At 41.6% G+C, this 16,096-nt stretch overlaps 1 protein-coding gene across 1 annotated transcript in view; it reads left to right on the top strand.

The window, feature by feature from the left end:
* Window positions 1-16,096, top strand: part of nfasca (neurofascin homolog (chicken) a) — a 63,979-nt gene that overhangs the window by 37,513 nt on the left and 10,370 nt on the right. The window contains exons 25-31 of the mRNA XM_076096921.1: window positions 218-244; window positions 2,842-3,084; window positions 3,732-3,854; window positions 8,169-8,318; window positions 9,113-9,241; window positions 10,480-10,515; window positions 11,416-11,485. Coding sequence (XP_075953036.1) covers window positions 218-244; window positions 2,842-3,084; window positions 3,732-3,854; window positions 8,169-8,318; window positions 9,113-9,241; window positions 10,480-10,515; window positions 11,416-11,485 — 778 coding nt within the window. The remainder of the gene's footprint in view (window positions 1-217; window positions 245-2,841; window positions 3,085-3,731; window positions 3,855-8,168; window positions 8,319-9,112; window positions 9,242-10,479; window positions 10,516-11,415; window positions 11,486-16,096) is intronic.

Below are 16,096 nucleotides of genomic sequence, written 5' to 3' on the forward strand. Positions count from 1 at the left end.
AATTAGACGTTACTGTGAGCAATTTTGATCAGAACTGTTTCTTCAGTAGAAAGTATAGTTCCAAACAGAAGTCTGACAGAGGCATACACTGTGAACCTTAACAGACTACCATCAGTGGTGAATGAGAACCTTCCAGCTGCTGTCTTGTGCTTGTCCCTCTGTGTCTTTCTTACACCTCTCCCCTGTCTCCTGTTTCCACCTCTCTTTTTGTTGGCAGAAAACCTTACTGATCCTACAGCTCTAGGTAATGAATGAGAAGTGCAGTGTGCCTGCCACCTTTCCCCCACCCTCCATATCTCTATCTGTCCATCTTAACACTGAGCAGCAGTGCAGTCCACCTTCACCTTCTATTATCCACTGAAGTGCACTACCCTGCAGCTCACTCTGGTGGGCAACAGAGGGAGAACTTAACTACTTTTACATAATCATATATATTGTTTTTTTATTTTTTCTATGCAAGGCCTGTGTATGGTACCCTACAGGAAGCTATTCCATGACTGGATATTGGCTTTTTCATTCACCATTAACGTTAACAATGAAAGCATGAAGGCACAATCAATCATCCGGCCATCACTTTATTGAGTGACAAATGTTCTTAAATGAGGATTAACACTACGACGACCAAATTTACAAAATAAGTAATGAAGGATTTTCTGAAATTGTAAAATGTTCGACAAACTAGACTGAGTTATGGATATAGATATGTTGACGTGCAGGCTCACTAGTTAAACAGTTATACAACAGATGCTCAGATGAGTGCTGGACCTTTAGTTGGTTCTCAAACTATTTCCAATTCAAGATTGCGAACTGATTGGGTGATCGGTAGACATGTACTTGTAGAGGTTGATGTCAAAAATGACTCAATCACATCTAATAGTTATTTTATAGTTTATCAATGTATTGTTTCCGATTTAGATTAGTTCAAACACACTTTAAAAAGTCAAAAATAATAATAAGGTATGCATTTCTGGGTCTGTTTAAGCAACTCAAAATCAAAACGCAAATCAAAAATGATATGTGTTGTTGCTATTGGACTGAACTGCTGTCTACGCTCCATTTTCTTCCTTTCATCTTCATCACCTCTCCATCCTCCCCCTGTGTGTAAAGCTGCTGGTTACCTGCTGCTGTGTGCTGTCAGGGATTGAAGAACACTCAACATGCTCAGGTTTCCCTCTATGATGCACACAGTTAGTTTTTTGAAAATGAAACATATCAGAACCATCACAACACATATTTCACAAATCTTTGGCATCATATTCTATTATATAATCCCCCTGATACCTGCTGTAGAATCCTGCCTCGAGCCATTTGTATTTATGTTGACCGTTAACCTTCCTGAACCGATCCCTGATGGCGCACCTGTACAATGCTATCTCTCGACGCCCTCTTCCTGTCTGCCATGACACGCAACTTAGCCCTGTGTAGCGGCTAATGCGTTTTGTTCTTCAGTCATCGTCATTGTCATACAATGTCATGATGACACTGCTGTTTAGGGAGTGTGCGTGTGTGTGGATGGGAGGATGCATCAACATGTCACATTTTGAGGAATGATGTGACTTGTTGAGTGTGCTGGGCACAAACAAAACATCAGCAGTTGGTTGTGCCCTCACTCACCGGCTTGATCACCTCGCTTCTGAGCTTTTCTCAAAAGTCACGTCACTCTGCCATCTTTGTCCACTGCTACTGTTCATTTGGTCCGTTTCTACATCCAGTACTGAGGATTACAGGTAAGGCTGTTTGGAGCTTTGGGCTGAATAGGCTTACCTCACGGGGCTGTAACGGCTCCTGCACATGCTGATGTTCCCATCATCCCGTCATACTTTCTCTTTCCATCGCATGGCGGTCTGAGGTCATGCTTGGCATCCGGCTTGGTGATACAAGCATGCTGGCCGGGTGTTTGAGGCTGATATATGATGGAAATGTTGGGGTTGGGGCCATCAGATCAGTAATGGGCCCTTTAACTGGCTGGAGATGACCTCAACTTCACGGTACTGTAGGAGTGAACAGCACTTAAAGTGGAAAAGGATGTGCTGGTTCCCAACCTGAGCGGAGCCTGACCCCCACAAGAGTGCACCATAGTGTCACAAAAGTCACAAGATAGATAAGACCAGGGCTGGATGCATTCTTTTTTGTCTTCAATTTATGAAAATCACAAGTTAAATTGGTTACTATTTAATCAGACAGCAAGTAAAAAAGACCTGAGTTAGTGCCATTTTCGATATCTGACACTTTCCCCAACTCCCAACATAGTCTTAAAGTCCAAGTTGAGGTAACCCCAGATGACATCATCAGCACCGAGGCAAACCCCGATGACATCATCAGGGGTTGTTCTCTCAGATATTACAAAGTCCAGTCGATTCTAGTCAAGTTCTTGTGGCTTCTCCAGAGATCTAACCAACTCTCTCTGTCTCAGGCTGAGTAGTACTTCCCATAATGAGTAAACTGACATATATATAATTCACCAGTGGGGGGCCCCTTTAAATGCAACACAAATACTTGATGAAACAGTTTGGCATTCTCCAAACCAGCTCTTATTAAATACAGTATGCTCCTTCAAGGAAACCCAGCGATATGTTGTAATATCAGCATCTGTCCTCTTGGTGGCAGTGGATGCTAGGTCCCTGCAGGACAGTGATGAAGTGTGTGTGGATCCCAGCAGAGATGAAGTGGGAAACACTCATGTGAATACTGTGATCATTTATTGACTCATGGTGCCTTAGTGAAGCGTGTGATGCTGCTTGTGTGGACTCCCTCTCGTGTGTCACTGTGTGTGTGTGCCTGTTTGATGTTCCTGCTGTCTTGTCTTTAACCCTCTGCTCTCTCCCTCCTCCTCCATTGTAGTCGAGCTTACGGATGCGTCCGTGGCTTCAGCTTTCTCTCCTACTCCTTCTCCTCTTGCTCCTCCTACTCCGACTACCATCGCTCCTACAACCATTAGTACCTCAACTTCTGCCACTTCGACTTCTACTACTACTACTGCTACTACTACTCCTTCTACCACTACTGCCACTACAACCGAGGCGACCACAACCACCACAACTCCTGAGCTGGTCACCTTCAAGCGTACCGATCAGAATGTGTTTGGTACATGCTGTTGTCCCACTATCGTTTCTATTGTCTTTCTAATGTTTTTAGTTGACCATGAATGGCTTCATGGATATCAAAAGACAATTGTCTTCTCCCACCTGACCAAACAGGAGACTACATCAGGGCTGCATTCCGATAAGCTGTGCTGTACCTACCGTACAAAGAGTGGGGAATTACTTCAGAATATTGGGATGTAGCCAGCAACTATCCTCCTGGTCAGGAAGTGAGAATCCAAACTTTTCTTTATGATTGAATGGATGTTGATAAGTGTAAAGGTCTTGGAGAAAGTACCCTTCAGCACTTTAGAGTGATGAGGGTTGTGATATTGGCAGAGCTCATCTTTTTCTTTTTAGTTTTTACTCCACTCTGAACCAGAAGTAAGCATAGCAATTAAATGTTTCATGAACTGAAAAATCCTCTGGAATTTTCTCATGGGGGAATTTTCTGTCCATGAACATATAACATTTACTTGGGTTTTGAGAAGACCATGATCTGGACGATCATTCTTGTAGATAGACTCCCTTAGTGCTAGCACCATGCATAGGTCTAAATAGAGCCCTGTTTATGGTTGTTGTAACTGTGCAATCTCTGCCCTTTGCCCCTGACCTTTAACCCTTTACCCCTGACCCCTCCCCCTTGTGTAGTGGGCCGTGGGCGGGAGATCTGGAATGTGACGGTGGAGTCTAACAGTAACTACACTAACGTCAGCTGGAGACACAACTTCCCGGCCGGCAGCAGCGAGTTTGTGCTAGAGTTCACACTGGACAGTAAGAAACCAGACCAAGCCTACATTGAGCTAAAGCAAGAGCTAGATCTGAACTTCTTTATTAAAGGCTAAAAGAGACAGGGTAGTGAGATAAAAAGTCAAAAGGAGCAGGAGCAGACAAAGGACAATATTTCAAAGATCAGGCAAAACAGATCTCAAATTTATGAAAAGATCGGGACACTAATGAGAATCTACTAGTTTTGGTAGGTTTTAGACTTGACCAGCTCTCATTTTAAAGCCGCACTATCAACATCTTTTATATCAACAATGGGCCAAATGACTGTGTATGATGGTGTTTTTCTGGTTGTAGTAATGAACCCAACTCTTCAGTTCCCATCAGCTATAGAGCATTTTAGCACCTTTCAACCGACTGCTTTGGTAGTCAGGCCCTCAACTTTACTGTTTGGTTTATTCTCACGGTTGTTTCCGGGGTGTGTAAAAAGTCTTTGCTGCACACGTTAGCCATGTCAACTTTACAAGACCACAATATGCCAAATTTGCGTGATCTTTAGCTTGTTTTGGGGTTCTGTCCCAAAGTGGCAAATAAACCCAACCTGATTAATGCAGCTTTGAAAGAGCTGATCATTTATAATTTCACTTTTAGCGACTAACAAAATCCAGTGTTTGACAAAAACTAGATTTGTTTAATCTTTTTCATTGCTGGGGATTAGAGAAGTGACAGGATGTGAAAGACACCTTGATCTACAGCAGCACTCGAGCCCACTGTCTCAGTTCAACTTTATTCACAGAAATCCCCACTAGACAGAAATGTCATCATCTGGCCCCATTCCCTCTTGAATAAAATTCAATCCTGTTAGCAGCAGAATTTTGATTACGATTACAATATGAAATAATGGAAAAACTAAAGAATGATTCAGAGGCCTTCTCATTAAATAATTGATGCCTTATTTTTTTCGTACAGACTTCTATTACACCTCAATGGCAGGTTTTTGTTACCCCAAAATTCCTTGCTCTGGGGGTTTTGCTGAAATGTGTCCTTGTCTTACCAAAGCAACCTTAATGGAGAGCTCTTTTTGCTGACAAGACAAGCAAGTGATGAGGCCAGAGCATTCAGAGGAAACAAAGGACACCTGCTTCCAATGTCATCACAATTGGCGTTATTGGTGGTCAGCCTCATAGAAATATGGTTTAGACCTGCTACACCTACAAGTAGATTCAGAAGACCATTATCATCGATTCACATGGTTGATCACTGATACAAGAAGACGAGGGCGATGTCAGGTGAGGGCCAATACAGGACTTTCACCCAGGAAACTGCGGTACGTGTCCCATGTTAAACCAAAAGTCGGCCTGTTATTATACTGTAGTTTTTTTTCATAAATTCCGAAGTATTTATTTGAACCAAAACCACGATCTTTTCCTAAACCTAACCAAGAAGTTTTATTGCCTAAACCCAAAGTTGTTTTGTTTCAACTCAAAATGTTAATTTTCACTTTCACATCGTGGTGACAGTTTGGTTCGTCTGCAGCATTACAACAGTAGCGGTAGCCGCTGATAACGCCCATTCACGCCCAAAGAATGTCACCAGAGATGGCCTTTAACAGCAGCAGCAGCTGCTGCTCCGTTGGCCTGTTGTTTTACTTTTTATTGAAGGATGTGATGTTTGCACTTTAAAAGGCTGATGTTTCGATCTGTTTAAAAAAGCAGAAGCCACAACATACCACAGTCTGTGTTTCTGTGTGTCTTTCTCTCTTTCTATCTCTGTCTGGTCTTTATATGTTGGGAAATGTTGATCATCATCATGTCACTACTACCTTCCTGTGCAGTGCTCCATCACAATGGTTTCTTTCAACACGCTGCCTGGCTTCCAATGGCTCCTGTGCCCTGTGAATGAGTTGCTCGGCTTGCTTTGTCTGAAATGCTGTTTGAATGTATCACTTCTTTGGCCATCCACGCTTCCATAATCACTTGCTTTTTGCTTTGGATTGGGTGTTGAGCACTCTTGAAGTCTTGCTTTTTTAAAACACATCATCCCTCCATTTCTGGAATCCCAGGACTGGTTGAGATTGGATGGTCCATCACTCTCTGTTATTGCTCTCTACCAATTCAACAGTCTGTGATCTTTGATTAAGAATGGAAACAAGGGAGGATGTATTTTTCATGTACTTGGGGAGCGGCTTTAATTCTTAATGATGTCTGAATGTGAATAGAAAGAGAAAGAGAGGGAGGGAGGAGAGGGGGATGATGAGACTGATCTAATGGTCCCCACCCCTCCCACCCATCCCCTGCTCTCCAAGGTCAAATCTGAAAGCTTTGACTCTAAGTGAAGAGTTGCAGAAGGCCTGTGACACTCCCCCACCTCCCATCATCATCTCCTCATCCTCCCCGTCTCCCTGACTGTGATGCAGAAGTCTCTGCATGTCTGTCAGAGGAGGGTTTAGGATGATGCTTCGGTGGCATAAAACAGAAAACTGTGTCCATGTATAGGCCGCTACATATTTATATTCTAACTTTGATATTTTCAAAAAACTGTCTTTACGCAGTAAAAGTGAGCTTCTTGAATTGAATCCCAAGTGTGACCAAAGTTCATTTAACGTTTGATTTAACCAAGCGCTTTTCTAGTCTTCCGACCACTTTAACACTACATGTCATCATTCACCCATTCACACCCATTCCTGACCATCAGGACTCTAACATTCATACACATTCATACACCGTAGGAACAGCTACGGGAGCGATTCGGGGTTGAGTGTCTTGCCCAAGCACACATGGACATGGACTAGTGGAGCCGGGGATCAAACCACCGATCCTCTGATTGAAGGACGACCCTGCTCTACTACTGAGCCACAGTGGCTCAGTGAATAAATAAAGGCCTAGTGGCCGCAGCATTTGTTTATTATTTTATTTGAACTACATAGAGAACCGTGCGTTATCTGAAACAAGCTAGATATCACTGGCATTTCACATATTTCTAATTTCCCCTGTTTTATCAATATATTTAAACTTATTTAAGTCGCTGATCTGTTGAACACATCCTCCACGTTTGGCTGTTTCTTAATAAATTCAGGATGAAGGACATTTCACAGCCTAATCCATGGGTATGACAACAGTTTTTTTCAAGCTACCATAAATGAAACTGAAATTATGCCCACTTTTGCTGCATGTATATATTTCACATTGAAATCCTTCCAGCTGCTCAAAGGGCATAACCCGTCCTGTTCCTGTTGCGCTTTTCATCTTAAACATCTGCAGACAGTTTTGAGTTGTATTGACAGTAGCTAAGCAGTCTAGTAAAGTCTCATTTGTCCTACCACTCCCACCCACCCTTCGTGGACTTTCTTGCTTCTATTACTCGTTATTATACCACTAAAGTTTTAGAACAATGTAACTTTCAGTAATGGTCACTCAAAAAAGACATTTGAATCATTTTTGCTTTCAATTAAAAACAGAAAGATCACCATGCTGTGTTTGTAATACAAAGCCTCAGCCTTGGCGTCACTCATAGCACTACATTGAATAAGTATGTAAAAAAGGACTGGCATGTCTTCTCTGGTGTCTGCATTAGACGTTTTGCTTGGCTGGTTTTAGGGCTGGTGATAACAGCATGGCTTTGGAATGAGTTCTGTTAGATGACGTCAACCTTGACGAATGGTTGACAGCATGGTGCATGACGTCACCACCTCGTGCTGCCCCTTCCTCTCACTGCAACCTCAGAGTCATGCTCATAGCTCAGCCATGTCATGGCCGACACATCTTTCCACAGGAAAGATGCAGGTTGCTGTTGTTTTTGTTTTGTCCTCATGGAGATAAGTGTGGGCCTGTAAATGATTGAGACAAAACAATGCTTTGCCACCTTCGACCCTCACATTACCCAAGATGGTGAATGGAGAATTTCAATTCTACCCGGTTTGGTTGTGTGAGACTCTGAAGTCCACAGTGTAGTGGGTTTGCCTGGAGGAACACCTGCTCCTTGAGCCTCTATTCTTCCCTTCTCATTTTCAGATTTCTGGAGAACTTTGCCCTTGAGCGAAAATATAGCCATAAAAGAGTAAATTGAACCAGAATGTGTCAGCAGCACTGAGCTTCAAAGAGTTCCACCTCATACATAATGGCTAGACGTAATAAACCACACCATGGGTACGCTTCTAAACTGTAAAGAGTCAGATCTTAATGATGGGGATGGGCACTGCATTGTTATCAGTCTCAATTCACTTCAGTGACCCTGCTCTGACTGAAACCAGTCTCCCAGCATAGCATCGTGATGCCATGACTTTTGCTAGTCAGCGCAGCCTTTACTGTGGAACGAAGGCCACACCCCCTCGAGTGTGATTGGCCCCTTTCTTGTGTCTTCAAGGCGACAAGTCGGTGAAAGTTGTACCGGTGAAACAGCAGCCCCCCGTTTCAGTGGCGGATCTGATCGCAGGCGCCAAGTACCAACTGAGGGTTTACTCCCATGAGCTCAACAGCATCAGCAGCAAATCGTTCATCTTTAAGACCAAACCAGGTGAGGCCCCATCTGGCCAGGTGGAACCGGGGTTCCAGCCAGGTGGGCTACTCTGGGTGCAAGTCTTACAGTAGTCGTTTCTACGGTAACTCAGTCAAAGCTGGGTGAGTTATTATGTTTGTTTTTTTTGTTTCCATGCATGTTCTCCTAAAGGTAAACTCAAGTGAGTCAGGATAAGACTTCTATTTTTGGATGTCATCAACTTTGACTTGGTTGTGTTTATGAGCAGTATCTAATGCACGAGTGGAAGTAAAAGTAGCGTTCCTGTGAGATGGAACTTTGTGAATTATCACAACTCACATGTTCTCTTCTGACAGGTAAATGCTCATATTGTTCACAAATGTACCTCCAGGTTCCTCTTTGATTAGTTTCCATGGACGTAATGAGTAAAATAACAAGTATAAGCTGAATATACTGATGTGCACCGTAAGATCTAAATATCTGTAACATTTCAGAGTTAGAATGTCTGGCAGCTGTCAAAGAATGTGTGTTCTTTTAGGTTGTACTGAAATTCTTTCTGGGAACAATTATTTTCACACCACAAACCCTTGTACCCCACCTCAAATCCACACACTGTAATGGGAAAGAAGACAAACACATTATTGCTGGAGATACTGGATATGAGCTCAGGGCCAATAATGAGATGTTGGTTCTGAGTTGTTGACTTCTGCCGAGCACTCTGCGATGAAAACAGCTTGTCTGATGTGTTAGCTTCGGACTCATTGTGGTCCTGAAAAGCACTCACTGTGATTCCCCTCTTCTTTCTTTTCCCCTGTGTGTATATGTGCCTCCAGCCTACATAGACCAGGTAGACATAGCCACTCAAGGCTGGTTCATTGGCCTGATGTGTGCCATCGCCCTCATCATACTGATCCTCCTCATCGTCTGCTTCATCAAGAGGAGTCGCGGGGGCAAATACCCAGGTAAGGCCCCACACTGAGGCTTTGACACCCACTAGAAGACCAACGTTAACCCCACAGAGTCGTCTGAAAAAGGTCCACAGGATGGATTGAAGCTACATCAATACCGAGCAAATGGGATGGAGTCAGTATTCTGCCCATTGTAAACCTCCTGGGTAATTTAACAATATTATTAGGTGGTGTAATGGCGATGAATATAAATACTGCATTTCAATTTTATTCCTCAGAAATGAGATTGTTTTGACAATTTGGGAGATTAAATTCCTCTGATTGCTAGAAGTCTAGCAGTAATCCAGGAACAAAACATCCCATTCTATTCGCTGAATTGTTCAAAAATGATTGCTAAAACAGTGAGTTAATTAAATTTACTAATCAGACTCTAAGTGCTGTCTGCAATAACCAACATAGCAACAGCATTTGAAATCTTCTGATTGGACGTTTCTTAACAAACTCAGTAGTTGGCGCTGAAGTGATTACTGAATTGAGATGTCAGATATTTGAACCTTCGCACTTTTAAACTTAAAGCTTCAGCTGGTAACTTTAATAAAAATGACTTCAGCATCATATCTGCTCAAACTGTCACTATCAGAGGTAGATAAGATAATCCTTTGCTCCTAATGACATTTGCAAGAATCCACCGCTCCCAGAGAAAAACCACCAAATGATGGCACTCATTTTGAAATATGGCTTTTTATATCTGGTGGGATATCTAGGTTTTAGTCTCTTGTTGTGAAGATATATGTTACCTACTTTGTTCCATTACAAGCCAATCTAATACATGCAATCCATGTGACTGCTGCATTTGATTGGTTACTGAGAGAAGTTAAGTTCATGAACTGTTTTGAAATGTTATTGTGCTAGGTGTATTAGGGGGAAAACAACAGACCAATAGTCAAAATGTCAGCACCCGCTTTTAATAAGCTGGCACAAAAAAATAAAAGCACAAGTCATCACAGAGCAAACAGCACAACAACACAACTGGCTGCTATTTACCAGGTCAAGATGCACATACATGACAAACAGGATGTTTAACTGATTCCAGTGTAACAGTGTTGAATATTTGATCTGATACTCAATATTATTATTTTTGCCCCCAAACAAACAAAAAATAAAAACAACTGTATTTTCCTAAATAGTCGTCATGCGACATTGATGCTGATCTACAATATGTGATGATTCAATGCTTTGGAACAGCAGAAGTTAGAATCGTGTTAATGTTTTGCAGTTTCTATAATGTCTAGGTGGTGGTTGCGTGACTGGTTTCGCAAAATATCTGGGTAGGTAATGTAAAAGTGAAGAACTAACACCTAATACTAAGAATGATAACGGAAAAGTGACTAATGAGAGGAGATGTCACATGAGTAAAACGTGTTTGAAGCACTGACACACCTTACAAATCCAACCCAATATTCTATAACTGCTACTAAAACAGGCTTGCAAGTCTCTTCAAAGGTGCACTGTGTTCCTAATGCATACTACTGAATACTTGAATTACTGAGGCAGAAAACAATACAAACATAGTCACGAAAGAATGGAAACACAGTTTCACTTTTTCAGCAATTTAATTAAAGTCTTTTAGCAAACATCTATCATGTCCTGTTGGTCGAGTTCATTCATTTCTTGTGGCAACATAGAGCACAGTCCACATCTGTTTGCTTTATAGCATCAGTTTATATGCAGCCTGGTTCCTAAACAATGCGCTCACATTAAACTAAAGTGCATACTTGTTTGTTTTCAACGTGTCACAAACACGTGTCACATGTATTTGAGCCTATGTTCACGTCACTTATGTATTCACATCTTAATGACGTATATGTCCCACAGGACTTTCACACAGAAGGCCGCTGTACAAGTCCTGTGTGAAATGAAAACCTTGCGTTAAATGTTTAAAGTTTCATATGTACAGAACTGTATCTTAAGTAACGTAACAAACAGGCCTTTAAGTGAAACGCTTTTACAAAACCTAACTAAGTACTTTTTAACCACATGTTTGACACTGCAACCTTAATCCCAGAGAAAATACTGAAGACAAAGACATGGAACTGTATTACCAGATCAGGATTAACATAATTTCTCTTCAAACTAACTCCAGGAAGCCCTTAACACGTGGATGGTTTTTAATGTCAAATGTAACCACAACAGCAAAATGCTGAACATTGTTGTTCTTCCTTCCTTAGTCCGTGACAAAAAAGATCTCCCCTTGGACCCAGTAGATCAGAAAGACCAGGACGGATCCTTCGATTACCAGTAAGTATATACCACAGTGTGAGCACACTTTGTTTGAACACTGAACGCTGACCTTTGAAATCATTTGAAGCTCGTTTGTTTTAAGTTTCTAGTGATCAAGGGAATTGGATCAGGTTGTATAACAGCTAAGTAGTATTGTCTCATCTTGTATACAATAGAGTGCTGCAGGAATGAGTCCTAAAACACAGAATTGAGGGTTCCCTAATCTCCAAGTCAATGGGTTTTTTAAATGTGTTTTAGGTTAGATACCTGAAATAATGTCTGTGGTTCAGAGATTTTATTTTCTATGAAATAATTTTGCAGCTTGTATTTGTCTTAAAAAAGGCGGTTGCTAACATCTGGCTAAACAACTTCCTCTGCAAAGCGTTATCACAGACTAAATTGCTTTCACAGCCTTGACATGTGACCATGTTTTGTTTTTTTACTTTTGGGATTGGCCGACAAAAAATATGTCATCTCAGCAGCACCCACAATGATGGGGTACATAGCTTAGCTTACTTTAAAGGGCCAGTGTGTAACATTTTGGGGGATCTTTTGTCAGAAATGGAATATAATATTATTAAGTATGTTTTCTTTAGTGTATAATCGTCTGAAAATAAGAATTCTTGGGTTTTCGTTACCTTAGAAGGAGTTGTTTTTTTCTACATACTGCCTCGTTTTTACAGAAACAGAACAGACAAACCAAACACTGGCTCTAGACAGGGCCATTGGTGTTTTCACGTTTTCCCATCAGCCACTGCAGTTCTCCTACGGGCTTCACACACGAGAGAAGTTTCAGTTGGTTGCAATCTGCATCCTCACTGCTAGACACCACCAGATCCGACACACTGGACCTTTAAAACATTATATTCTTAAAACAGCAGAATCACAAAGACCTGCTATTTATCGGCACTGCAGGAAAGCTTAGAGCTCTTGTTGAAGAAAAAAATCCTTGTTCTGAATATTCAAATTGGCATGGCGTCCATTTCCAGCTCCTTGTAGTGGATATGAGAACTTTAGAAAGATGGCAAAGAGACAGATCCAGCATTGTCACAAGCAAGTTATGGAAGCACAGAGGAGGGTTTTCATGCTAGAAATCATTTCAGTTCAGAGACAATGCTTCAATTATATAGGAGTTTTAGGGCATGGAGGCGCAGCCTTGATCCATTTGTCCTATAGGTGTGCTAACCATTAGGGCTAGGTATCGACAAATAACCCAGGACCTCGTAGAATTTAAACTTCTCCAGTCAGTGGAGGAACCGCAGGGTGGGTGCTACGCCACCATGAGTTGGTGCAGTGCAGAGCGACGGCGATTAGCTAGCCAGTGGGACACAGACCTTCCATTCACATGATGGGTATCAAATGAAGTACTCTTATTGGTATTTGTAGAGCTAAGGGTACTAGCACTGGTAATGGCATCATCATTTTTACTCATGATTGTTAATGAATCATGGTGAATAGGGCTCCTTCCAACATCAATGCAGGCACATTTGAAAACATATCTAGTTCTCTCCAAGCTGCTGCTTTTCTCCTCAGAGTGAAGCTTTTCAAAACGGCTCTATGGACACGTTTCATGTTCTACTGATTACAGAACCCACTAAAAAGCAACAGCTGTTGTTATTATCACATCTTTCAGTATGATGACTAAGCATACACAAGTTCTTAACACAGCTGTTAGCCTTAATTAGCTCGTAGCTTTTATGACCTGTGATAACCCCTGTGTTGTGTAATTGGCTGAAGTGAAACAATAAAAAAGGGATCAGAGAGAAAGTGGAAGGCAACAGAAGGCAGATAGAACCTCTTATTATTATCTAGCCAACGTTATCCAACATCAAGTACCATTCGACAGCAATGTTGTTGTCAACCTGTTGACCTTCTGGCGTTTCTATGGATGGCTAGCTTTTAAAAAACGACTGTTTGAATAGTATTGAATAGCTGTCTAGCTCAAAGAACTGAGGCACCATGTCGTCCTGCTCGCCATCCTAACACCACCGTTGTAAATCTGGACGAAAGGTCTTAAACCTTTTCCTTATGACAGAAAGCTCATTTGTGTGTTGTGCAGTGGTCTTCTATGAGAATAACATATACAGTAGGGCGAGGATGTCATGTGCAGTATGTGTTAGTAAGTGATGTGTCTTTTGCTCCCTCCAGGTCCCACTGATCTCTGTGGCTTCATTCCTCTTAATGAAGAATGAGTTCGTCTGTTCTGTGTCCGTCCGCTTTGACTAAAAAGATGTTGAATTTAACCTGCTTTCTAAATCCAAGCTGCACATGTCATGTTGTAACTCCGCTGTGTGAGAGTGGCACTAACACTTTTCTCTCTAACTGTAGACAGGAATGAGAAAGGGCCTCTGAATGTTGTTATTGACTTTGGATCACAGTATGAATGCCTCCAAAGAGACGCGATCAGCATTTATTATCACCTGCTGTGCATAATACCGTGTGATTCATTTTATCTCCAGTGTGTGAGATCCTGTTTAGCTCTTTAATCAATAACGAGTCTAACGTTACTCTAATACCAACCCTTCTCTTACAGTCAAGGTCATTGCTTTGCTCTGATTCTGACCCAGACTCCACTCAGCTCTTTGTGTGTGTGTGTGTGTGTGTGTGCATGTGAGGATTTACATGCATGTATCATGTGGAGGTTGTCCTCCTCCTCTCCTCTTTCTCTCTCTGCACCCCCTTCTCTCTCTCGCTGTCTCCCCTGTGTCCTCACGTCTCGTCCCTCTCTCTCCCCCACGCTGAAATGGGTCGTCTGTCCCTGACAGGAACGAAAACGAGAACAGGTACTTTGGTTTTCAGCACGGCATCTCTCTTGGCCTGTGCATGTCGGGGGGGAGCAGGTGTTTCCCCTGAGCTGGGGAGAACGTGGGCTGGATAAGGTGTAGCTGATTTAAGGAGACCAAACAGGATAATGTGCCTGATCAATGCAGGGCTGGCTCTTTGGTCAGTCTGCAAACAGCCTTCATTGAAGACGTAATCAGCAGTAGTCCAACTGGCTTTTAAAGCACTGCTTGAACAATGTGACAGACATGACTTAGCCAGAGTGATTGAATATAATTAGCAGAGATGAACAAGATTCAGTTAGTGCCAGGCTTTGGTTCCTTTATGGGTGTCAAACTGTCAACCAAACTATTTCATCTTAGGCCAGGGCCCCCTGGCTCTGCAGCATTCTGGTTCCATGATGGTCACATGACAAGTGACACAGACAGGGCAAAGACAGACGGACAAAGCCGAGGTTTGGTCAGTATCTATGTTTATTGCACTCATAAAATATGCTGCTGAGGCTGTATTAATGTTCAGAACTAGATATAAAATGCCTGTGCTTAATCACAGCCGTGGTTCAGCCCAAGTCTCTCATAGAATCACATGGAAAGAGCACATTAGCAGCCAAAGCTCAATTAAAACACACAGACTATGGCCCCCTGCAGCACAGTCAAAAGTTCCATATATTCTTTTATTGTATGGCTCGAAGCTGCTCTTTACAGAGCTCAGTATTGGAGCATTATTACACAAGTCCATTCATCTTAATGGGATATTGCCTGTGCATTTCCGTTACCCTGAGTTGCACATGGATCAGTCATAGAGAAAGAGCTTGTCTGGAGCTGTAAAAGGCTCTTCATGGATCAGCTGTTCCAGCAGAACGAGGGGACGTGATCCCAGAAAGCAGCCAGAGAGAACAGTACGGGAGGTCTTGTCCTTTTTTTTTTTTTTGTTCCAGCCAAAGGCACTAACATGTTTTTCACCCTTCTAGAGGTTAATTGCATTGTTTTTTCTTCCACCGGCTGACATTTAAAAAGCATCCGCCACCAGGTGCACAGGGTGAGAGATGGAGAGTGAAATCAATCTGTGTTGTAGTGAGGGCAGAGAGGCAGGATGATCTATGTTTGGGACGATTTGACACCCTTCAGGAAACTGGTTTAGGCAACAAAGAACTGGAGAACAATCTCGTAGGACAAAAGATTGAACAAACAAATGTTGTGACCTTAGATCTATGAATCGTAGCAAATACGGTAACACTTTCTTTGATGACCATGTCTATAATGATTTATAAACATCAATTTGTATGCGTTAAAATCTGCTTTTGCACTGTTGAATTATACGTATAAGCACTCATAAATATTCATAATGCTTTATAACAATAATCATAACACATTATAACGAATTTAATAATGACTTAAAAGGTCGAGTATCATAATACTTCATAATTGCTGGTCACTGATTGACATTTATTGCAAGGATCATAGTTTGTTGTAACTCCAATAGTTGTAACACAGAATAATCTTTTTCTAAAGCAATATGATCATTCAATAATGCATTCAATTGTGATAATAAGTTACTCTAAGTAGTCACTGTTTGCTTTAAGTAAAGAAAAATCTTTACAATGTTTTGTGTTTCTCTTGCATACATTGAATGATATTTTTTCACTTTAATTATAGCAAACTACATTAAAATGCATTATAACGGTGATTATAATGTATTATAGAATGTTTATAATGTATTACTACTATTGGAGTTGTACACTATGATCATTGCATAAAAAACATTTCAGTGAGCGACCAACAAATATGAAGTATTATGATAGTTGACCATATAAGTCATTATAAAATGCTTTATACTGTGTTATAATTG

The sequence above is a fragment of the Anarhichas minor genome, unplaced genomic scaffold, assembly GCF_050575085.1.
Source record: "Anarhichas minor isolate MPS153535 unplaced genomic scaffold, ASM5057508v1 ptg000023l, whole genome shotgun sequence".
NCBI lineage: Eukaryota > Metazoa > Chordata > Actinopteri > Perciformes > Anarhichadidae > Anarhichas > Anarhichas minor.